Genomic DNA, 24,815 nt, shown 5'->3' with positions numbered 1-24,815 from the left:
TTTCATTCCGGGACAATGCATTGACTTAAAGTCTCATTGCGGGCAATGCAGGCCAGGTCAACCTAGCACCGGGTAGTTAAAACCTGAATGGGGGAGGGGAAAAGGGAAGGGAGTGGGCGTGTACAAATACCGCTCCTGTGACCTGGAGACAGAGCACGTGACCCGGGGAACCAGCGATTCACCCGGAGACTCCGAGGACCACAGTCTATTAAAAGAGACATTACTTTGCCTTTTATATATATATATATATATAGTATATTCATACAACGTACTATAAGATAAAATTATTTACGTGAAATCGCACATGAACCGCGAAATGCGAAACAATCATAACACGAACGTCGATAAAAGCTTGTGCTCAGGCCGAAAGGCCACGTTGGCGTTGATCGCGAAACCCGAATCCAAGAAACATCTGGTTTGTTTAAAGCTCAATCTGCAGAGGGGAGCGGGGAGCGCGGCGTGGAGCAGCTGTCTCCGAATATATCGAATCTCCGCGCTTCTCGGGGAAGGAGCGCCCGGCGGACTATTTCCCCTCGGCGCCGGCACGGGTTTATTTATTTTGTCACCGGAGCTGATTCACGCTCTCGCCGCGCGGTGTAATTTCCGTGGGAAATGACTTCATAAATTAGTTTCGGGAAATTTAGGCCGGATGATGAAATGTGTTGATGGCATCTGAAGATTTGGAGCATAAAATACCCCGGAGTCCCCCGACGCAGCGCCATCTGAATTATTGTTTATTTCCGAGCGAGGGCAATTTTGGAAATAATTTTTTATGGAGTTTGAAATGAATCAAAACGCAAAACACACAATAGCGTGAATTTAATGACACCTTCCGAGGGTCTCTCGTTAGGAGGCCCAGTCCCTCTTTTTGGGACTCCCCCAGTTCCTCTTGCATTTTATTTGTAGAACACGTTTTTTGCCGCTGTTTCCATCCACATTATCGCATGCCAACGGTCCCAGTTCTTGTAGGATAGTCCCCATTTTTGGGCACGACCCCATTGTCCCCACTTTTTTTTCCATCTCATTTCCCCCTAACCAGCCCAGGGAGGCGAATAATTAATGGGGGTCTTTGCTATTGCAGAATGTGACTCCATTGCAGTTATCGCTTTGCTTCCTCGACGATCCCGGCCCACATTGCATTTTTAGCCCCAAAATCATCAGCAGACCACCCGCCGATGTCAGAGGACAGCTCAATGACGTCAGTAGACCCGCTACAAGAAGAGGGAGGGCTCTGAGTGGGCGGAGCCTGGATGTCCCTAGGAATGTTGGCCACGCCTTCTGATCCTTTCTGAGGTCAGCCCCACCTATCCTTGCTGTTTACCACACCCCCAACACAGGTATCCCAATTTGGACACCTGAAATTCTGAGCGCCTAGAAAAGAGGGGCATAGAGGGGAGGAAAGAGGGGCAAAAGGGGAGGAAAGAAGGGCTTGGGAGATGAACGAGGGACATGGAGGTTGAAAGAGGGGCGATAGATCCCAAAGAGGGACTTTACCTCCTAAACAGGGACACTAGGGAGGTATGGACACCCAAGTTATATAGATTTTCCCAGCTATTGTCTAGTAGAACTATGAAAATAATATTGAGAGTCAGATTGGATTCCAAAGCGTTGCATTGCTTTTTATTTTATATTTCATATATTAATTCACGGAGGCTGAGGGTGATAGGAGTGGCAGCACACATCCCAGTATATGTAAAGCCCATTAGATAACGCACAATGTGGCAGAGATACAGAACGTCTCAGGTTCCATCTCCATGGTAACCGTAATGTGCCTGCCGGAGAGCTCACGGACACACCTCTTTTCCTTTCTCCAATAAAAAATCGAATGCCCGTCCCACCTCCCCACGGCTTTGCAGTCCAATACTTTCGCAACTTTTTCCTGACGAGTGTTTGGATTGGTCAGTGGGCGGGCATTAGGGAAGCACTGCGCCAATCACTGACGAGGTTTAGGATGCGCTTAGTACACGTGCACATGCGGAAGTCGGAAGCGGGCAGAGAAGCACGTGAGGAACTGGGTGCTCAGGTGAGGAGGAAGAGCAGGTATTTAGCTGTAGGTATTTATGCGGTGGAGTTAAATTTAGGCGGTTGTGTGATTTAATTACATTTTTATAGAGGTAGAAGAAATAAAGACGTGAATCTGGTGTGAATTGTGATTTAAATGACTAATTTCCCCTAAAATAATATATATGGGGAGAAATAAGTGTCAGAACTTCTGTGAGGGACAGTGAACTGGACTTTGGATGCAGGGGATACCAGCCTGGCCCCCCCTTACAACATCAACCCTTCTGAATGATATGGTCATTGTTCAAAAGAAGAAAAAAAAAACAATCTGTGAAACGCGTAGGTTCTTCACATACAGTGCATATGAGATTCTCATCTGTTTTGGGCGCGTCGATTATTGAATATTTATTACATAAATGTGCGTCCATTAATGTAAAACGCGCTGACGCTTTTCGATGAGTCTGTTGATCAGAGTATAATTATATACGTTTCATAAAATATATAACCCAAATATAATAAGAAAAACAAAATCAACCTGACAGAAACATTTCAAATTCTTACTTCTACGAACTTTTATGTCCTTAGCAGGGAACTTTCTAAATGACCTGAGGCTCCTGACATATTAACCTTTTAATAGCCTGTCGTGAAGATTCTAATGTACTTACCAAAATAGTTTAAATATCAGCTGTCATGGAAAGCTGGACTTGCAGTTATTTAAAGATACTTAATTGAGTCACCTGCATTCAAGCAGGGATATCAACCATAACGTATTGGGAGTCTTATATATGATTACAGGGGAGGATAGGAAGGAGGCAGCTACAGACCGTGTGACCCCTGAGAATCTGCCCCTTCACCCTGAAACCCTGATCATACACTAATTGGCTGAAAATATGTGTAGTTTTTGCTTTTTTTGGATGTCTGTAGTGTAAACTATATAAAAGAGCGATCTCTTATTTGTTGCACGTTGCCTTTCGCTTTACAGTTCGATTCACGATGATAACCCCGGCGTTTGAGATAACGCAAGATTCCTGCTTCCTTACGATAACCATAAAGGTTCCTTTTGCCAGAGTGTCCGAGGTGGATGTTTACATTGACGGAGATGACTTTAAATTTTATGCCAAGCCCTACTTTTTAAGGTAATAATGAAATAATTAAGGATGTATTTTTAAATATGTCTCAATGGGGCATTTTGCGTCTAAAAATAATTTATTTACTAATCTATGTTTTTGCTCCTGCCTACAGACTGAGTCTCCCGGGGAGGATTGTGGAAGATGGACGTCAAACTGCCAAATATAATGCCGATGAGGGTATGAACTTATTCTATTTCTGTCCGCGTGTCAGAGCGCCATGGTCCTTTTCTGTTGACAATGGCAGTATTGATTATTATTATCTGTCGGTGAAACTTGCGATGTGCCAGATACAGCCTAACGTGTGAAACGCAGCAAATTCACGGAACTGATGGGCTGAATGTAAATGGTAGATGCCGGGTCTCGAATATGATCTCAGCAATTATATGGTTATAACAAAACATCAAATCAGGGGTTAATTCCTCTATGTGGTGAATAAAACAGTAGTGGTTGCGGTAAGCTTTTTGCTTCCTCTCTTGTAGAAAATGGATACATGCAATACTTTTACTTCATTCTGTGTCCCGAATTTTACTTTTTTTCTCCCCAGGTGTGTTTACTATTTGTGTCCCGAAAGAGACCCCCGAGGAGCATTTTGAGGGTCTTAACCTGTTGACCTCGTTGTTGGCACCCAGAGGAACAAAATCATGTAAACCCTTGATAGAAGAGATAGGTAAGGCGATATATATCTGGCTTTCTTTCCTTGTCTGTCTTCAATTAGTTTTCTTATTTCTTTCTTTTTCGGGTCGTCCGCCAGTCATTCCTCTCCCCATCTGGCCCAGGATAAGGTTGCAACAACAATTCACAATATTTATGTAAATATATTGGCTGAAATTGATTATTCAAGACCTTTGTTTCTGAAAAAAAAAATTCAAATACAGAAAGTCCCTGACTAACGTAAGTGGGTCGTTCGGGAACTTTAGATGAGTTTTATACAACTCTGCTTCTTCTCTTGCCTCTTCTTGTTCTTGTGTCTTCTGTCTTCTTTCTTCGTCTGATTCTCCCCCGTATCAACGCCGCTATCCAGGTCCTTCCGCAAAACGGCTGAACCTCCGCGCACACACTCTCCCGTGATTGGAGGAATAAGGAAGGGGATGTCACCGTGGTCCACTCCGTGGCTCTGCTCTCTTACGGAAGTAATCCGAGCAGCCGGAATGTTGCAGACGGTTTCGTAGAGAAAGAAAGGAGCGGAAATGCTTCTCCGGGAATCCGACTGTAATATTTTGGCGTCTGTATTTCCACAAATGGGCCGGAGCCTCGGTATACACAACGGGGCAGCCTCTACTACGTTCCTCTAATTGTGGGAGAGCGTGTGCGCGGAGGCTCAGACTTTTTGCGGAAGGACCTGGAAAACGGAGCTGATACCTGAGAGAAGCGGACGAAGAAAGAAGGCAGAAGAACAAGAAGCAGTGTTGTGGGAAAGTAGACGGGGACATGTAAGCTGTCGGCGGAGAAGGCAGGGAGAGAGTGACATTTTTTATATAAGTTTGGAGCTACAGATGTTGGAGTTTGTCTGTATACATATATTGATGAACAAACAATGAATAAATGATAGAACCTCTTGAGCAACTTGTCTGGTTTGTGTCTGTGGTATCATTATTTTATTTGTGTTTTTAGCGCGCAGTATGTTCTGAGAGTATTTTTTTTCCACTTTTAAGCAAAAGCCAAATTAATGTCATATTGTAGACAAAAAAAATTGTATTACCGCATTAAATATGCCTTATGCGGGGCCAACCCAAACACGTTTTCCAGCAAAAAAAAAAAGGCTTGATCCTACATAATGAATAAAATGAGATTAAATTCTTTATTACACCACAGCTCACCTTTTCAGATTTTTTTTTTTTAATTCATAACTGTGTAATATTTTTATAAAATATTCTAAGCGGAGTAACTGAGGTTTAGCCAGGAAAATGTGTTTTCATTATGTTTGTAATTATGTTACGTGAGTAAAATAGTTTTGGATTATTCCAATTTTATATAATTTTGTAATTCAGATTATTATTGTAGGTTTTATTACTTTGTAACTGTACTTTACCGTTACCGTTATACTCGGTTGTACATTGATTGTATGTTTTTAGTAGAAATTTTAGGCGCTCTTCCGTTACTTTTTAACCTTTTTCTAAAAGGGTCTATAAAAAGCGCGTGAAGACGATATAAAATACCATCATTTACTAGATCAGCTGCTATTTCTATCGTAGGTGAGATTACAGCCTGCGGCGTCTCTTTAGGGGCATTTAAATCTCTTCACGCTGTGATGTTATCCGTGGAGGGCTCTTCTTCCAGGGAAGAAATCCATACCTGTTTGAGTAAATTAGGCTCTAGCCCGGTATCTTGCTGCGTGACTTACATCCCAGAAATCACGATCTTCCAGCAAGAGAAGCTCCTGTACAGCTTTATTATTTCATATAGTGCCGTCATATACCGCGGCGCTGTACGCAGTGCTAGAAAAATGGCTGAAACCCGTAGATAAAAAGATACTTATTCGTATTTATTGGCTGGAAATGGGCTGATACGCACTTGGCGTTGTCGTTGACCGCAGACCGCTGGGTGGCCATACTTGTCGTCCTGCTACCGGACGCTGGCAAATATCTACACTTTGTCCCAGAAATTGAACTACCGCTCTGTTTTATATGATGATTTTCTGCACCGAGAAGAGGCACTTTGGCTTATTTTCGTGACAGATGCACTTTAATTAAGACTCTGATGCCGAAATCCCCTGTCAGCTCTTCTGCCGCGGAACGCAGCAGGAAGGAAAGGAGTCTGATCCGGCAGTAAGAACAGAACCCGGGGGAAATATATCGCAGAATGATTATTCCTATAGTTATGCAGATTCAGAAAGGGACGGCTGCCCGTGCGTTTACTTCGTTTCCAGCTTATACTTTTTTGCTTTGAATCCGTAGTAAAAAGTTGCGAAACTAGGAGAACCGTTAGTTCCGGGGGTTCTAATTTGTGTATTTGGTGTATTTTAACCTGTAAAATCCATCACACGGGGCAGTAAAATGTCAGCGGGTGAAGCTGTATCTGACGGTGGATGTTTTTGTAGGTTCTCCCAGTGAGTTACCTCCGGAGGATGACGAGGAATTCGACTGGCAAATTGAACAAACGCCTTTCGAGGAACCCCTAGAAAGTGCGCTTAATCCTCAGTGCAGTTACGGCTTTGGAAATCTACGAAGCGGGGTCTTCGGGCGACTGCAGGTTGGATATAGTAATATAACCCTCCTAGCGCTGTATACATTAAAACCCCCCCCTTTGCGCTGTATACATTAATACCCCACCCCCCCTAGCGCTGTATACAATAATCTTGGTTGGCTTAGACAAAAACCTGGTTTTGTAACCCCCACCCCAATGAACTCCCTTTATCTGCAGACTTGGAGGCCTCCATTGTTGTCAGTCATGTGATATTTTTGGTGACTTTCCCGGCTCAAACACCACACTAAGATGATGCTTTATGCTAATGAAGTCCATTTCTCCATAGACTTTCATTAGTCAGAGTGTCCGGCTGGGTGATTAAGACTGAGCCATTCATTTATTTTGGTATATACCGTATTACTTATATTTTATTGTTGTATAGCCATATAATGCTCATCTCGCCCTTCGTTAAACATCACACAGGGATGTATGATAACTGAGGCAGTCACAGATCTAAATGATTACCGGTCCGGGTTCACCTACACTGAGATTCAAGCAATAATCAGGAACCACCTGCGGAGATGCAGACTACTATAGAGGGTTTCTGCCAGGGGCAGGCTGGCCTGGGGGGCCAGTCCAGGTCAGACCAGGCCTTTGTGAACAATTTTTTAGCCGACCCGGAAAGGCAGGAACACAGAAACCAGAGAGAAAAGCTGCGGGTGATGTAAGGGAGGAAGCGAGTGAATGAGAGGTTTAGGGAGGATGTATGTGTGTTAGCATGAATGTGTATGTGAGCTAGTATGAATGTGTTTAATATGTCTGATGGGGTGCATTTGGCTTTACCTGCCCCCGGACTAGAAGGGGCCAGCCCTTCCCTGGTTTCTGCTCCCAACAAGTAGCATTTTTTTTCTTTCTATTATTATAGATTGCTATTTACCCCTATAGCTTTTGTACTTTCTTACATGTGGAAAATCTGCCCCACTGTGCTTTTTTCCAGGATGAGCTGAATGATATTATTGATTTACGAGACCCAGACATCACGCCGGTATCGGAACGCACGCAGAGGCGTCTGGCAGCTGAAAAGGATAAGTTTGACCCTGATCATTACCTGTAAGTGCCTTTTAGTGTCTAAGAGAGAAACTATAGCCTCAGGAGGGTTTTAGCAGAATGCTGCAGCTGCTGATGGATTTTCTTAAATCTGTAACCTCTACGCTACTGATTTCATCAGAAACACATCAGCCTTCCAGCAGAAGTGGTAGAGGGTAATACAGTGAGGGTATTAAACATGCATGGGATAGACATACGGCTCCTGAATCTAAGACGAGACCAACGACTGATTAAGGTTTGAGTCTTTACAGCAGGAGAAATGGGCGACTAGACTGGGGTCGAATGGGGACGATCTGCTGACACGTTCTATGTTTCTGAGCTTATTTAGTGTCCCATTTTTCTTATTTTTCTTACAAAATATGCTCTGATTTAGAAAAGCAGAACCCAGCAATCTATATACTTTTTATATTGTGATAAATATTATTCATTGCAGCATCAGACCCTCCCAAATATTCAGCCATTGTTCTGTATATCTTTTGTTTGTTCTGACTTCATTTCTAAAAACAGGTTCACTTGAGGTTACTGAACTGCAAAAAGTAGACAAACCTTTGTCACTATGGTTACGGAGTAATTCAACATGTTTTGTGCTTTATTTTATATTCGTAGCCAGAGTTCCCAGCGACTTGTATTTTTCTCCACATTGAATTGTCTTTTATTCTTTTTTTTTTTTGCCTTTTTTTGTTGCTTTTCTGTTTTTCCCTATATCTTTTGTGCCGCGGGGTTTATTCCTTTAGCAGTGACTTACACGGCGGTTGTGGTAATGCGAGAGATTCCATCTCCTCCTTTCCTCTATAAAGGAATGGGATGCAAGAAACTTGGGGGGCTTGAGACCCCCAGGAAAGGTGCGGTGTGGGTGTGTGCGTTGCATTGGTGCACTGGTGCTGGGTATGCTGTATACCCTTCTGTTGGCTTGTGCCGGCAGGGACAATGCATGTGCCCATGGACCCTTTTGTTACCGATCAACTGAGTACTCGGTTTTATGGTGGGGTAGGTGGGCTTGCATTTTGCCCACCATCTCCCCCTGAAGTCTTTAGTTGTTCCCCTTCCTCAGAGGGGGGACCAAGAAGATTTAGCTTTGCTGCTGAACTTCTAGCCAGTGAGGAAAGCATATCCCAAATCCCCGATCCCTGGGGAGTGTGACTTCAGAAAAAAGCTGAGGGTCTGCACATCCACTATGGGTGGGCTGGACAGGGGGACAATTGTCACCCAGCCAGTCCAAAATTCTTCACAAAGGGTCGTCCGATCTGGCCCAGGCCGCTCGCAGAGACAGGGACACAGCAGGGTCACTGTAAGTGTGTGTATGTTTAAGTATGTGTGTTAGCGTGACTGTGTGTAGATATATGTGCCAGTGCATATAAACGTTATGGGGGCCGAAGGGACCTTACCAGTCCCGGGCTAGGAGTTGGCAGCCGTCCCCTGACTGTGGCCTTATGACGGGACAATGGACACCACTCATGTTTCTTGGATATCGAAAAAAAAGAGCGTTTTTTTTTACCACCATCTGCAATGTTAATTAAGAACCCCTCAGCCTTCTCTTTCCTCCTCAAATACTTTCTCCCCCTTCAGTCTTCCCACCCGCTCTCTTTATTCCCCTCAGAGCGATGTGGTTGCGCTTGTATTGTCCTTTCGCTGGGGACCTTCGCCGTATCTTTGGCGAGCTCTCCGATCACCGTGATCCGTTTCATACGGACGCCGAAGGAATTCTCCCCGCTGTTGGGTCCGTCGTTGGATAGAGATGGCTGCCTGGCTCTGATCTCTTTATCAAACCTCTCGCTCTGACGAGCCGTTAGAAATCCCGAACTCCGCTTTCAGAGATTCCTTTCGCTGCCTCGGAAGGCCGGATTTCTCTGTGAAATTCTGCGTATCGCGGGGCTTTTATCCTCACAAATTAAACGTTTAAAGCTCTGCCGCTGAGATCGCAATCTCTATCCGGCAACGTGAGCCGTGAACAAAAATACAAACAGGGGCTTCGTGCGACCCGGTCTACTTACGGCAGACTAAAAATTCTTCAGGATAATTTCTTTATCTACCATGGAGTTAAGTTTTATGGACTCCCGCTCGTTTTACTGCATGTAGATTGACACACGTGTTTGTTCTTCTCTCTGAGAATGAGACTTCTGTGACGCGTTCGTCTTTACTGGTGAACTTAAGTACAACACTGATGTCAACCAATGCCTGGCGTGTTTTCCCCTGCTTATTCCCAAACTGTTAGCCGGTAAGACCCCCCCCCCAAAGAAAAATACCCCCTGTAGGGGTCAAGTAAAGTTATAAAGGAGGCAAGGACTCCTCTGTTATTACCCCATGCTGTAAGTGTGGGTAGGCACGGATATATATATATATTTTTTTTTTAGCGCCATCAAATTCCATAGCGCTGTACAATGGGTAGACAGATCATACCAAGTAGTCTATAACATAACAAATTGACTAACAGAGACAACAGGTGAGGAGGGCCCTGCTCACAAGAGCTTACAATCTATGGACGTCATGTCAGAAACGGCAAATTTGATTATATCTGCTGTATGTGGGATTTTACCAGATAAATAAAAATGTCCTCCTTTGTGTCAGGGCCGACCTCTTTGAAGACGACGCCGTTAAGCATTTGTTGAAGTACCAGCCTTGGTGGGTCGAAGGAGCGAGCGATGGATCCCAGGAGGGAAAAGGTAGGAATTTGTGGCTTATCACGATACCTCTTTATATAGAAACGGGGTAAGAATCTTGGTGGCGGAGTTCTGAATTAGAACGCCATGTGACCCGTTGGAGAGAAGGAGGCAAAGCTCCGGCGACGTGTATACCGGGCACCGGAGACGGCTGTGTTCACCGGCGATCTATCATCCCGAGCGTAAGGGACAGAACGATCTCTCTTTCCAGCGCGTTGCCGGAATACTAACGCTGTATTGATTTTACAGACTAACCGTGGCCAATAAACTCAAAGATTACACTGAAACGCCGTCGTAACCCTGGCTAGAGTCTCCATCTTTTTAATTTTTTCTTCGTACAGAATTTTATTTATTTATTTTAGCACACCAGACCCATTTGGCCCCGTCTAGCCAATTTTTCCTGCTGTAAACCCCCCCCCCTGTATGAGCCTCTATCACTTCTGCTGGCAGGCTGTTCCACTTATCTACCACCCTCTCAGTTAAAAAAAAAAAAAAAAAAAAAAACTCTTTCTTACATTTTGTTGTAGATTATGCCCCCCCCGCCAAAAAAACCTATACTTTGTTAAATCCTTTTAAGTATGAAAATGTTTCTCTTCGATCCTCTTTCTCTCTTCTATCTCCAAGCCGTACATATTGAGATCCCTGAGTCTTCAATAAAGATATTTAATAAAACATTTTATAGAAACGTAATTATTTTAGAAATAAAATCCTGTTCCGATACTTTTTTGTTTGTTTTTTCATAGAATGTTTGTTTGTTTTTCTTCTTCTAGTTATCTTTAGTAACAAGGAAAAGGACCAGCTGAGGAAATTCACCAACAAGTCTTATTTGCTTGATAAAAATGCCGACCGGACGGCGTTCCTGGGTCTGATCGACCTGCTTCTGGCGTATTGCTATGAAATCCGCGTTACGGAGGGGGACAGGAGTGTAAGTGGATTCCCGCCTGCTGGCGTCGTCTCGTTACTCTGTTACCCCAGGGGTACTTGGCATCGAGTTATCCCACCTCTCCTATCCGATTAACGACAGATAAGGACGCACAAAAGGGGTTATTCACTAAGACAGGAGTACCGGTATTCTCAACGCATCGCGCTCACGATACATCATAAAAAGTCCGCCGTCCGGGAGGTTCTCCTACGTGAAGACCTAACCCGTATAAAGCATAATTAGGGAGATTTCCCAGCTCGTCGCTTAACCAATGCTTAGTCCAGGGCCGGACAAGTTGACGGAGTTTAATCATCTCCTGTAAACTCTCTAGAAAAACCCTCACTTTAGTGAATACACCTGAATATGTCTGTGGGGAGGAAAAAAGATATTCTTGTGTTTCACCCCCTGAGTAGGTGAAACGGCGGATTTAAATCCCAATTTCTGAAGACTTTAAGGTAGCGCCGCGTTAGTCCTCCTCACAAGCATCGCTGCTTGAGCTCAGTCCCAAAAAGCTAATATTTTACAAATATTTTACTTTGTGTAAATAAATAAACCAAAACTGGGTATTTTATTCTCGAAGATTCAAGACTTTTCAGATTCTTATTCTATAGTCTGGAAACAAATTACAGTTTCCAAGAAGACTGTTAAACCGTAAAAAAAAAAAAAAAAATGAACAACGTTTCCGCTTTATTGAAGTTCTGTCTGAAGCCGGAATAACCACAGGGTTTAAAAAAAAAAAAAAAAAAAAAGGCTTGGGGGTGACAGTGGCTGGCTTAAGATAATGAGAGTTGGAGTTCTCTAAACCGACCATCTATGCTTACTTGCGAAGCAGCCGGATTCCGCTCAGACTTAAACCGGTTTCTTTCATTTTTTTTTCCTGCTGAAGCCGGTACGGAGCGGAAATGTTTTTTATTATTTTTCCTGACTCATATTTGATTTTTTTTTTGGGAAAGTGCAGGAATGCGCTCAATGTCTGGATTTACAGGAAACCCCGAGAGAAATCTTGCAGACCATAATCTGACCTTTTTTATTTATTCGATTCTTATTACCAAATCCTTTTCTAATCAGAGGGTGTCCCGTTTCCGAACTGTAAAGATCGAGTGCCTAAACCTGCCGCGCGACCGCTACGAGACGTGCAGATAATATCTGAGCTCAGAATTATTCTCCTAAATTAATTTTCCTATTCATTTCATATTTAACATAGGTGGAGTCTGCCTGGAACATAAGGAAGCTGAGTGGAACGCTGAGCTGGTTTGAGGTGAGATAGTTACTTTTTCGTTAACTTCTTATCCTCTTTGCGTCCGCCTCCGGATACACGCTCTCGGCATGTAAAGGGTTAATATCTCATTCTCCACGGGATCCTCGAGATCAGAATTTTCTTCCAGATGAAGAGCGCCAAGTGCTTTTTAAAAAGTACCAATTAATGAACAAAAATACACAAAATTAATCTTTGTGAATGTTTTTTAGTATTGTGATCAGTAATACGCTATGCGACCCCCCCCCTTCTATGTAGGTATAAATTGCACCCCCCCCATAAAGTCTCTGAGCCTGCATGAAAAACAGTCTTATTATATTTTATTTCTATAGTGCCAACAATCTCCGCAGCGCTTCTTACAGTCCCTACATTCAAAGGGTCTGACAAAAGTAGAACGGACAGCCTAAGAGGAGCCGATCCATTAGGTAACGAGGGATCGGCTCCCAAGCTTCTCGTGGCATTCATTTATCTGAATCCTTTCCCTGTGCTTTTAAACTGTATTTAGTCCTTCGCTTTACATTACTGGGCAGAGCTGATGGCGATTAAAGTGAATGACGAGGGTTTGGGGGAAGTGAGAAGACACAAAGTATCCGCATATAATATTTTAGTTTGTGTATCGTACGTCGTGGGTTGCGGCATTGTCCACGTAACAGTACCAGCAAAATTAATTTGCACGCCATTTAAAGTCTGCCGGAAGCCGTTTGCGGGGTTAACAGCGCGTGTTCGGGACACGGACATACGACGCCGGCGGCCGCAGCTCTAGACCTCCAGCTGCTTGAACCAAAGCCAGAATTAATACTAGACCAGTTGAGCTATGGGGGGGGGGGTTGTGTCCGCCGGTGGGCAGGGATTGTGGTTTTTTTTGTTTTTTGGGGGGGGGGGTTAGAAATGGAATGGATGTAAAAGTGAAAAGTAACACTGACAGATTTTGCGTCCCATCGAGTAATTACTGGCCAATTTGCGCGTTGGAAGACTGGAAGACGTTCCGGCCGGACGTTCTGCTTTCAAGTTCCCTTCTGATCTGTTTGGTAAAGACGCTTAAGGGAACTCATAAAAATTCCACCTGCAGCCTGCGATTCCAAGAAGAGACTGAAGGGAATATCGCATATCCACGTCAAACCACAAGCTTTTCCCGTGCGTGCGTCTCGCTCTTCCGAAGCTTCAAGAACGAAAATCCAACGCAAGCGTTTTCCAGAGCGTAACTCCCGTCCCCCTTGTCCTGACGTTATCACCGAAGTTCATCGTGTGGCTGAGAATGAAGAGATCGTTCCGTACTTAAAGATCAACCGGTGTATAGTTTGTGTCTCTCTACTAACCGGTTAGAACCTAGAATGGCCATCGTTGCACCGGCTCCATAGAAGACCCTTGCATCTTAAATGTGGACCTCTGAGGTCTTCAAAGCTTGCGTCATTCTTGCAAACTTCTTGACCACCTACAAAGGTGCTCTTAGGCATAAATTATTCACGAATCATGAGAGATTCAGCAAATGATAGATAGGGGGTTGCTGATATGTAGGTCTGAGGTTTTGTTTGCTATTCCTTTGGTCTGCTTGAAGTGTCCAATGCCTGGGTTCTCCGTGGGCTGACCTCCCCGAGGACTTATGTCCGCCAACAACGCCAAAATAGAGACAGACGGTCCAACCTTAGAAGCGAGCTGAAGTGGTAGAGCATCTGAGGTCTGTGGGAGAAACGAGGCACCCTGTTCAGAGGCGTCCCACCAGCCCGATCATCTCGTACTATGGAGCAGCAGCCATTCAGGTTTTCCTCGGACTCATTATCAGTAATAAAAAATAATCCACCCGGTATTCGAAGGAGCTGGGACCGTCTGTGTGTTTAGGTCGGTGCAGCTTTATTTTAATTTTATCTGAGCAGAAATCATGGCCGTTGCCACCGTGCACCCGAGTCTACATCACTATTCTATGGGTTTTGATGAATTCTAAACACAGCGCCACCCATGGCATTCTCCGGTACTGCGTTGCATTTATTGTCCAGATTGGGTGGTTGGTGTTTAGTTTTTAATATGGCGCACCCTGTAGGATGGAGGCCAGAAGAATGACCATCAAAAATGACGTCTCGCTCTCGCCTCAGCCCCCCCCCGACTTCCGCCTCCATTTTTTTTAAGGGTTCCAGGGCTTCTGTACATTTAATTTTGTACAACAGCTGAATCCGACCGCGGAGGAGATGGTAACGGTGAAATATTCATGTGACATGAAACTGCTTTGAGCCTTGGCAGCGCAGAGCGGCTTTAATTTTTAATCCGTGGTAAATGTCGATGTCTAATCAAGACAACATAATTCATAAACAGAATCCGTCCCGGAGAATCCGCAGTCGCCTCCTTCAGAGTCTTTATTTCACAAATGCCTTCGGCTCTCACTTCCAACAACACGCTCCGAGCGGCAGATGACTGCAGGGAAACGCGGGAGAATATCGGTTCTTATCCCTGCGCGGCACTCCTGGCTACCCGATGACGTGAATCTAACAGATCCAACGTGTACATGTGTGTTTGATAAATGTCACGCGTGGCTTTACTGCTTAGTTTCATTAACTCCTAGGTTTAACACGTAAAATGTGTTGATCGTTCAAAAGTGTGTGTGTTTTTTGCAGTTTTGAAGGGGTTTTTACTTTACTGAGAGGGTGGTAGATAAGTGGAACAGCCTCCCAGCAGAAGTGGTAGAGGGTAATACAGTGAGGGGGTTTAAACATGCATGGGATAGACGTACGGGTCCTGAATCTAAGTACGGCTCATTATTAGTAAATGAATGAATGATTTAGGAGTTACTTGGATTATTTTTATATTCATCCCTTCGTTTTCTTTCATAAACAGAATTACAAGACGGTTCAGGAGGTTCTGGTGTCGTTCGGAAGGCGCGTGTTGTGCTACCCTCTCCACCGGCACTTCAGTCTGGTGACGAAGGCTATCGAGGATACCTGTTCGCTGCTGAAGCTCGGTGAGATATTATCACGGTCCAGTCCGGTCCGGTCTACTTAAAGTCCTCCCTCTGTATTGACTACTCTGTGCGTCTGGGCTGGGGCTGATGTGAATTGCAGTTAAAATTTGCCCAGTCTTACCCTAGTTGGGTCTGTATCATGCTATAGCTTCCCAATCCCTCCATAATTCGATATAACCCCTGGTTTCGGTACCCGTCGGACCCCCCGATAGTTACTCGCCGTTACGGAGAAGAGTCGATGGTCCTTTCTCTGAGTGGCGCTGATGGGCCGCAGACGAGTGCCCACAGGGGGCTCAGAACACATGACTCTATCGCGACGTGGTTCTCGTCTGCCCTCGGTTCGCAGGGCCGGCTCGCCGCGGGAGGGATTCGCGTTCGTCGGTCAGAAGCGCGTTTTATTTAACGCAATCTGGAAGTGATTTCAGCCCTTCTAAATTCTCTGCCAAAAAAAAGGGGGGGGTGAAAATGAGAGCGGGGAGAGCTGCCAGAAAGTCGCTCGAGCTTAGACAACAATATCTGTTATTTTTATCTCTTGCTGTATTACGGAGCCAGGAATGTGTAACGGAGAACGGCGTCTTTGTATTCCGGCTCCGACGGCTTCAGGTCGCGTTTATTTACGACGAGAACGTATTATTATTATTATTTATTATTAAGAACCCGGCGTGGCGCGGGAGGGGCAGACCGTCAGACTGCGGGCATCTACCCCGATCCGTGGGATATTCCGTTATATCCACGCTACTCATACATCAGAACCCACGAAGAAAAGCTCCAAGACGTCTACGACTCCTCCTCGTGCTGGGATTCCAAGCTTCCCGCGCAGCGTTCCCACAGAATTCCGCTTCTCCGTAACAAAGGAAACGCGGTTACAATGTAACATTTCTGCGCAAGCTGTCTAGACCGCCGAGCGTGTAGCAGAAGTACATCTTCAGGCCGGGGAGGAATTCCGAAGACTTTAAAGGTAGAAACATAGAATCTGCCGGCACCATCCGGCCCCCGTATAGCCGGCCCGTTTCTCCTGCTTTAACGACTCAAACCTTAATCAGGACTCTCTCCAAAGATTTGATATCCTTCTGGAGATCCGGCCTCTAGTGCTGTACACGATACTCCAAGTGAGGTCTCAGCAGTCCTCTGTACAACAATACAAGATCCTTCTACTGCCTCTCCCTATACAACCCAGCATTCTGCTTGCATCTCCTGCTGCTCGCATCGTCTACCTGCCTTTAAATCCTCTGAAATAATCACCATCGCACGTTGAGGTTAGCGCAGTATTTTTACGCCCCAGATGCGTTATCTTGCACTTATCCACGTTAAACCTCACGTGCCGCAGCTCTGACCGTTTTTTCCACATTACCCATTTTGTTTTGTTTTTTCCTTTTTTTTTTTTTAGGTAAGGCGGCCATTTTGAAGTGCTTGTTGGATATCCACGTCATATTTCAGGAAAATGACCCGGCGTACATCCTGAATGACCTGTACGTTACGGACTACTGCGTCTGGATTCAGAAAGTCAAGTAAGCTTTTGTTTCTAAAATGGCATTTTGTGCCCCAAATGCGCCCCAAAGTTCAGGCTAGAATTTCAAGTGTTGTGCAGTCACCATGGAAACCAAGCAAACCGAATATTGAACGTTGCCGTGACAGTTTTAAGTTTTAACTGTTTCATTACCAGGTGCTGGCAGTTCAGGGGGTCTGTGGGTGCAGACCTCTTTGTTTTTTTCCCCCGATTTTCCTTATGTTTTGTTTTTTTTTCTGCTGATTTAAATGCCCTATAAAATACTTTACTGACATTCAGTGTTTTGTAAAAGCACGTTTCCATGGCGATTAAGCTTTTGGTTGCAGTTTTCCGTAGATTTGACATTTTTTGCCGGGCGTTTGCAATTTCTTTGGTCTGCGTCCTTTTGTCTGGATTTAGACTTGCGGACCGGCAGCGACGTGTGAAAAACGGCTATAAAGTTATAGAAATAATAAAAAATAATAAATATTCGGTGGGTTCGCCGTTTATCCGACGCGTCTTCAGATCCGTTAGAGAATCGCGTAGGACCTGTCGCCGTGTGCAGTAAGTATCCGAGCTGAGACCTCCATCCAGGGTCGGATCTGTCGGGGTAAAGCGATTCTAGGACAAGCTGCTGCTCGCCATCCAAACTCGGAGACCCCCCTGCGCATGATTTCACCGGAGCATCCCTTTAATTTCCCGGAAACCAAGCGCTATCTCTACGCGGATACGCACGTTTCCTATAGAGTAAGCGGGCGAAGCGACTGCGGTGATCGTGGTTGAATGCTTGTGAGCGGCCGCACAGAGGCAGGTGGTGAAAGCGCGAATGCGAGGACGCCCGGTCGTAGCAGATGGAAAATTGCAAGTTTAACCCCTGAGGTCGCAGCCTTCATTCCGTTGCTAGTGCCAAGTGAGCTCATCGGACAGCCTCCCCCATCTGTACCGTCATAATACGAGTAACGGGACCCCATCAACAAAGGAAAAGAATGTGTGACGCGTTAACTAAATAGCGCCACGTGTAACGTTTCCATGCAATGCCCTCATGCCCGGCAAACATTCTGAGCAAAAATATCACTCCAGCGGTGAGACTTGTGAAAGTATAGATGTATTTTACCGCCTTTATTTCAGAATGGAAATAGTTCTTCATACGTAAAGCGCGTTGCTTTTCTCTTACGTGTCGTAGTAAAGTCTAAGAAAACCTAAAGTATCGCTGTAGAGGAATATCTCCTACTCGGAGATTTCTTAGTACATGGGGCTTATAGAAACATGCGGCAGCGAGAGAGATATCTCTGACCTCGTTAGTGTCGTCCTTTATGGTGGTAATTCATAACCTCGACTGACCCTCTCTTGTAATAACGGTTCATCTTCTTTGCAGTCTTAGTTGCCCGATACTTTGTGTCCGTCTCCTCTGATTCCGGGACGCATTCGCCTCCAGTAGCGTTTTTTGGCGTCTCGGATCCTGCTGCCCCCTTTCTACTCCAACCTACCCTGCATTGCAAACCCTGAATTGTTGCCTGACCAGCAGGGGGCGCACAAACCTAATGCTCCTGTCCCGGGATATACCAGATAGTGAAGCCTGTCTCCTTCACCTCTTTCCCTTCCCTATTAACCTTTTAAACACTGTTTTTCCCCTGTGGCTTCTGAGGTCAAACACATATTGATTATAAAAAAATTTAAAAAAAATCGATAATATGCTTAAAATGCATTTTTTTCCCCCATAACTTAATTAACGTTTCTGTCTTTACGACGCTGACAAAAATGTCCGAACAACTAGCAGATACGTTCTTCTTGCGCTAATAAGTTAATCATCGGGCAGCGCCAAAGCGCGTCGGGCTTTCGCTCCGGGCCGAATAATTTTGCCGTGATGAAGGGGTTAAACGAAACGAGCAATTAGGGACTGTGTGGGTAATTATGGCAGTCTGGGAGCGTGTTGGAGAGATAATGGGGGCGACCCCGTGTTAAAGGGCTCCTGCTGCCGTCCCCGTGGAATCTCGTACCGTTTCCGATACAAACCGCGGAGCGCTGATAAAAAGAAAGCAATTACTCTTCTGTTTCGTTCATAAAGGCAGAGTTTTGTTGGCCGCTTCAGATAAAACATGCGCGGCTGAGATAACGCGCACAGGCACTGCTGAAAACGGCGGCACGTTCCGGAGAATTTGCCAAACCGTCGCAATTTTCTGTTATGTTGTTCTGTATTAGAGGGGGGAGAGGGGACAGGAGAGAATCACTGAAATACTTAAAGGGAGGGACGTTTATTTCAATGGAGGAGGAATGTGAGAACGAGAGGGTCAGAGGCTTAGATGGAATGGAAGGAAGTACTTCTTGGTCCAAAAGCGCCACAAGGAAAGCACTGAAAAAGCAAGAGTTTATCTTTTTCTTGATGTCACGGTTCTGTTATGACATCACATCGCTACCACGAAACGCTGAGAGGGCAGGACAGGTGGGAGTGCGGGACCCTCCTAAATAAAAGATGGCCCTGATCACTTTTGTTCCAGCAGGGATGTCCTGAGACCCCGGTCTGCTCGTGAAAGTAATAGTGACCCCCCCGGTGTAAAGGTTCTCATCGGTTGGTGCGATCGGCATCCGGTGTTACATTGTCTGCCACGCGGCGCTCGCTATAAATCATTGCGTTTGTGTCCTTCTTTTGTGTTTGGGACAGAATAATAAACGTCTGCAAAGCAGACACGGAGCGGGATACAAAGTATTTATTCCGGAACGCAGCGCCGGCCCCTCTGCCGTTATTTATTCATTTATCTCGCCCTCGTCCTCCGCAGCCATCATGCAGATATCGGTCAGAAATAAAATCCTATCGGGAGGCGGCCGGCGGAGCGATTTATTCTCCCAGGAGAAGGAAAAATAATAGCCACTGAATCAAGAGAACGGCCCTCGGCCCCGGGGATCGGTGCGTTACGTTATCTGCCGTCCCGTGGAACCTTCGAAGGGTTACACAGAGGAACCGAAGCGGCGTCTCTCTGTAGGATCTACCCGAGACGCGGAAATCTCCGGAAGCAGCCATCGGTTTGTTGATAAATACAGGATATACTTGTCTAGAACGTCATGCGCGACGCATCTTTGTTTCCAAGGACTCTATAAGGTTTGAGTTTTTACGGCAGGAGAAAAGGGCAACTAGACGGGGGCCGAATGGGGCCGATCTGCCAGGAGGTTCTATGTTTGTATGAACGGTAATTGTCGGGAAGCGGGTTACAGTATATAACGGGCGATCGGTAGGCAGATGAGGGCTGGTCGTGGGGTTTCTTGCACTCGTTGTTGGTTACGTTGTCTTGTCCTCCAAACACTGAATGTTCCAGAATAACAAAACTCAACCAGGACTCCGGAACCGCGGGAGATTCGCCATGACAGGAGAACGTCTGACGCTCGTCTTTAAACCAAGAACTGCTGCAGCCCGACCACCTCCTGTCCCGAGCTGCCCGGATAATTCCCCTTTTTATATTCTTTTCCCTTAATTATTTTCTTAAGGGTAAAGCCTGCGCCGGTGTAACGATTGCGTGACTCTTACGTTAAATTCCAGTAAATGAGACATTTAAAGGCACAGAAGACGATGGCGTCCTCGCGGAGCCGCACGGAGATAGGGTTCTCCTGTTTGCGCAGGAACACCTGCTTCTCCCATTCAGCGCGGGAGCGACGCCAGGACGTTTTTTTTTTTTCTCTATTAAGCAAATAGATTGTGTTTGCTGTGTAACCTACAGAGATAGACGCCGGCGATTACTCACTATACGCAATGTGATTTATTTCTGTATGGAATTTGGGTGTTTGAACGGAACTTGGGGAGGGGTATTCCAATATATAATATAATATAATATAATATATATATATATATATATATATATATATAATATATACACGCACAACTGTTACAACTGTCTTTTTTTTTATTCTTAAAATTTTAAGAAAATTAAGTTCATTTTTTATAGTTTTTTTTTTTTCTTTTTAGTCATGTAAGAGATGTGTAATTCAGCTGCACTTGAAACATTTTATTATTATTATTATTTATTATTATTCTCTTTTATTTATATAGCGGCAACATTTTACGTAGCATTTGTTTCCAGCGTGTGTCTGACTCACGGCTCCGCTTACTGACTGCTTTTTTTTTTACTATCATTTTGGATCAATTTTACAAAATCTTTACCCCCCCCCAATGTGGCAGTAAAAGTAACGTATTAGTATAATAGTCCTCAGTCGAAGGAACTTGCCCCCTCCGTTCTGTAAAACGAGCTTCGTCTAAGCAGCCGCTGTCGTGTTAAATGGTGCAAATCTGCAAAAACAGCCTTTTAATTACCATGGTGATTGCTCCACGCTTACCGCCAGAAATAACGAGGCAACGCATTGTATTTTGATTATTTAATTTTGAAATTATTATTATAATTTATAGCATGTTAAAAAGTCCATTATTACAGGCAGAAAGGGTTAATACACCGCTCTGTTAGAGATCAGTGTAAATAGGGTGTTATGAAAAAGTTGGCTGCCTCGTTAAAAAAAAAAATGAATATATTCTGTATTTAATCCAGAAATGCTTTAATGGTCTGTTAGAAAGGTTTGGCCCCCCGGGGGGCAGTGATGGGAAACGGGCTCTTAGCAGGTGGCGGCGGATCTTACGGTTGGTTTTAACACCCAGATCAGGTCCTTCGGGATAGAATGGTCACCTGTGGAGGGACGGTAATTAGTAACAGCGGAGTAAAGGTGCGTGTCGGGGGTAAAGGTGCGTGTCGGGGGTAAAGGTGCGTGTCGGGGGTAAAGGTGCGTGTCGGGGGTAAAGGTGCGTGTCGGGGTAAAGGTGCGTGTCGGGGTAAAGGTGCGTGTCGGGGGTAAAGGTGCGTGTCGGGGGTAAAGGTGCGTGTCGGGGGTAAAGGTGCGTGTCGGGGTAAAGGTGCGTGTCGGGGGTAAAGTTGCGTGTCCGGGGTAAAGGTGCGTGTCGGGGGAAAAGGTACATGTCGGGGTAAAGGTGCGTGTCGGGGTAAAGGTGCGTGTCGGGATGATCACGGTGAACTCCCAAAGCCCATCCCCGGTGTCTCCCGTTCTTCCCACCTCCGTTCAGACCACGGAACCTTCCCCAAAACTGGAGTGAAAAGCAAACATCAACCTTAGGAGTCCTCAACAATTTCTAATATATATATATATATAATCTATTTGCAAGCCGGGCCCTCGTTACCTAATGTATCGGCTCGTCTGAGTCTGTCAGTTCTGTAGGGACGTAATAATATAGAGCTATTCTTTAAATGACCTAACAAGCTTTGCCGTCATCGATAGAACCTAGGTTTTTTGTTTTTTGTTACCTTTTCCGGGTGTCCATTCAGCCTGTATGGACTCGACCTCCCCTTCCGGCTCATTCTCTGTATCTTCATTATCTTTGTAACTGGTCTTTAGTAAAATGAGGCCAACATAGAGAAAGATGAAACATTACCCAAGCTTTCAGGATCTCAGAGGTCCTTTCTTCAAAAAGAACCAAGACAGAGGAAAGTGTGCACCTTAATTAGCATAACTGTGACGAGTGAGATATTTGTTTTATTTTCAGTTTGTGTCTGGCTAAGCATTCTGAGAGTTGCACCCACAGCTGATGGTGGAATTTTGCAGTGAGCCCCTTAAAGTATAGAAACCGCTTCTTTTAACGCATGTTTTGGTTTTCTTCGTGTTTTAGATCCAAAAAAGTATCCTCCCTGTTGAGCTTCGTGCAAGAAGCCAGCATCTCCAAGACAGATCTGGGGTTGGAACTGGAGGAGCTGGAAGAAGCGGCTCGTCTCGTGCAGGAGGAGGAAGAACATCTCCTCTCCGAGTCCCTCCACGTTCCCAGACGGCGAGCTGAGCTCCTCGACTCCGATACGTCAAGCGGCAGCTCCTCGTCCGGCACAGAAGACTCCGCGTCTGAGGAGGACGAGCCACCGGAGGCCAAAGAGCCTGCTCTGGAGGAATCTCCCGAGTCCCTCCAGAGGGAGACCGCCAAGCTTCTTATAGAGGACATCGAGACGAGCCAAGAAGCAGCTGAACACACACACGTTTCACCCGAACCCACATCTGTTCCCTCGCAAGCCGCGGAGGCCATCGAGGAGAAACCAGAGGCTGTAATTATCCACTCGGAGGATGCGTTAGAACAAGCTGCTGCTCACAGCAATACTCACGGCGTTCCAGGAACCGTCTGCGCCCTGCGAGATACAGAAGAGACTGCCGTGACGTGCGCCGGCAGAGAGTTCCTTGAAGTGACGCCGTGGAAGAATCCGATGCTTATTGTTCCCCAAACAGATGAAAACGATACCATGTCAGAGGAAGCTTAATCTTCCCTGTTCCACCTCGTTAACCTAAGACTGCTTTCCTTTCCTCGTGGAAAGAATTGTCGGGGCGGATGACCTTGATGCGGTTTAAAGCGTGCGTTCGGCGTTTATATGGCGCCGCTTCTAGTCGATTTGCGCGCTCCGTTCAGATCTTACTGGTCGGAAGCGGATGAATCACGTTTATCAGCAAAACCTGTTTTTCGTTATCGTTAAACCGGATTTACTCGCACAGAGTATCTTTCGTTTGCTTTGTAAATAACGATCGGTACTTTGTGCAAACATTGGCTATTTCTCCCCAATTTCTTTCTAGGCTTTCCTATCCTCCTGGAAGAAGATACATATTAGTCTATACTCTAGATTGTGATACATTTTATACATTTTCTGTATTAAAAAAATAAGAGCAGAGGTTAAATAAAAGGTTTCTGCTCGTGCGCATGCACACAGCTGGAGTTCATTCATTCGCTCAGCGATCCTGTTCCGTCAGCAGGGAATCTGCGCCGTTACGAGCCAGGATTATGACTTTGTTTACTTTAAAACTCTTCTTATAAACTGGAATATCTTGAAAAGTCATTTGTGATCCCTCCATCTACACGCGTTCTGTGGCACATTGGATGTTTTTCAACGAGACGCCCCAAATGTATCCAAAGAACCCGTTTTAGGGCGACATTTTGATACATTTCTGTCATTTCTATGATGATTTCTCAAAATGTAAGGAATTCCTACCATTCCTTGATAACCCCCCCTCCCGGTCCCTTTAACATCGTATTTTAAAAGCCCTCAGTGTCATTCTACAGCCAGCAGGAAACTCCTATGACTGCCGGCCGGCCAGTAGGCATCCTTAGTCTGGCTGAGAATCCTGGCTAAAACGTAGCTGGAGATTTACTCCGCGTTCTTATTGATCTAATCGATAACATTGATAATCCCGGCTTTCCTTTGATACATTTATCGAAACACAGGAGCCGTTTTGTTAAAAGTAGAATTAAGAGATGACCTCTGCCCCCCCCCCCTTCGTGATTCTTTCTTAAGCTTCTTCTCCGGCAGACTTTGTGTCGGAAAAGATAGGCATTGATTAGGTGAGACTTAACTGCGTTTCCTGATAAATGCCCCAAAGAAATTGATTAATTCCTCCGGAGCGCCGATAGAGCGTTTCTGTCCCGAGCAGACACAACTTAAATAACGTCGAGAAGATTGAGCTGATGTCTCAAGGCTGAAGAAAACAAACTCGGAAATACTTGTCAGGGAGATAAATGGCCGGACCGTTTCTCCCCTCTTCTCTGTGCCATTTGTCTGCGGGGAGATAAGACTCTGCGGGGAGAGATAAGCTGACTGGGAGAGAAAGGGTGCGGGATTCTCAAGGCAATTAGGAGGAGAAAGCCCTGTTCTTGTGTGGCCGGCGGATTCCCTCTGAAGATGCCTTTTAAGAGGGGGGGGTAACGATGGGGCGAGATGTTTGGCTTCCCCGGGGCCGTAAAGAAAAGCAGACAACGTTAGAAGCTGCTGGAAGTTATTAAAACCCAAGTCAAGTTGGGAAAGGGGTCCGGTACAAAGGAAAACGAGCAAACTGAGAGTCGAGGGGCCCGCAAGCAAATAATTACTTGTTTTAAAAATGAATTGACGGCCCAAAGAGTAGAAATGGAGAACCGAGGCTGGAGAACCGGTTTTGCCTCCGGCCCTAAAGTGCCACCAACTACAGATTATGTCAAAGTATACAACCCCCCCCACCAATAAATTGTAGGGGTAACGACATGGGTGTCAGGGTTTACAGCTGTTACCGGATCTTAAGTTGCGTGTGCTTCAGTCATCTACCTCCCAGGGGTCCATATGTTGTTATGAGCTCGGGACACCGAGTTATGATGTCGTAAACTGGCATTTCCCCACTACCAGGAGAGCCCCCAGAACCATCACT

At 45.4% G+C, this 24,815-nt stretch overlaps 1 protein-coding gene across 1 annotated transcript; it reads left to right on the top strand.

Annotated features, from left to right (window-relative positions):
* The first annotated feature begins 1,983 nt into the window (after positions 1-1,983).
* On the top strand, positions 1,984-23,348 carry SHQ1 (SHQ1, H/ACA ribonucleoprotein assembly factor). Its single transcript, XM_053469269.1, has 12 exons — positions 1,984-2,023; positions 2,984-3,137; positions 3,244-3,308; positions 3,676-3,798; positions 6,169-6,320; positions 7,252-7,364; positions 9,927-10,021; positions 10,789-10,943; positions 12,145-12,198; positions 15,019-15,142; positions 16,530-16,650; positions 22,282-23,348. Exons 2-12 carry the CDS (start codon positions 2,995-2,997, stop codon positions 22,910-22,912), a joined length of 1,776 nt encoding a protein of 591 aa, XP_053325244.1. The 5' UTR covers positions 1,984-2,023; positions 2,984-2,994; the 3' UTR covers positions 22,913-23,348.
* Positions 23,349-24,815: the final 1,467 nt, after the last annotated feature.

The sequence above is a fragment of the Spea bombifrons genome, chromosome 6, assembly GCF_027358695.1.
Source record: "Spea bombifrons isolate aSpeBom1 chromosome 6, aSpeBom1.2.pri, whole genome shotgun sequence".
In the NCBI taxonomy this organism is placed as follows: Eukaryota; Metazoa; Chordata; class Amphibia; order Anura; family Pelobatidae; genus Spea; species Spea bombifrons.
The sequence above is the reverse complement of the archived record's forward strand: the minus strand, read 5'-3'. Positions and strand labels throughout refer to the sequence as shown.

Excerpts from the sequence above, each read along its gene's own strand:
- SHQ1 (XM_053469269.1), top strand. The coding sequence starts at position 2,995 with ATGATAACCCCGGCGTTTGAGATAACGCAAGATTCCTGCTTCCTTACG. Across the intron at positions 3,799-6,168 it reads ACCCTTGATAGAAGAGATAG|GTTCTCCCAGTGAGTTACCT; the intron begins GTAAGGCGATAT and ends ATGTTTTTGTAG. Across the intron at positions 15,143-16,529 it reads CTGTTCGCTGCTGAAGCTCG|GTAAGGCGGCCATTTTGAAG; the intron begins GTGAGATATTAT and ends TTTTTTTTTTAG.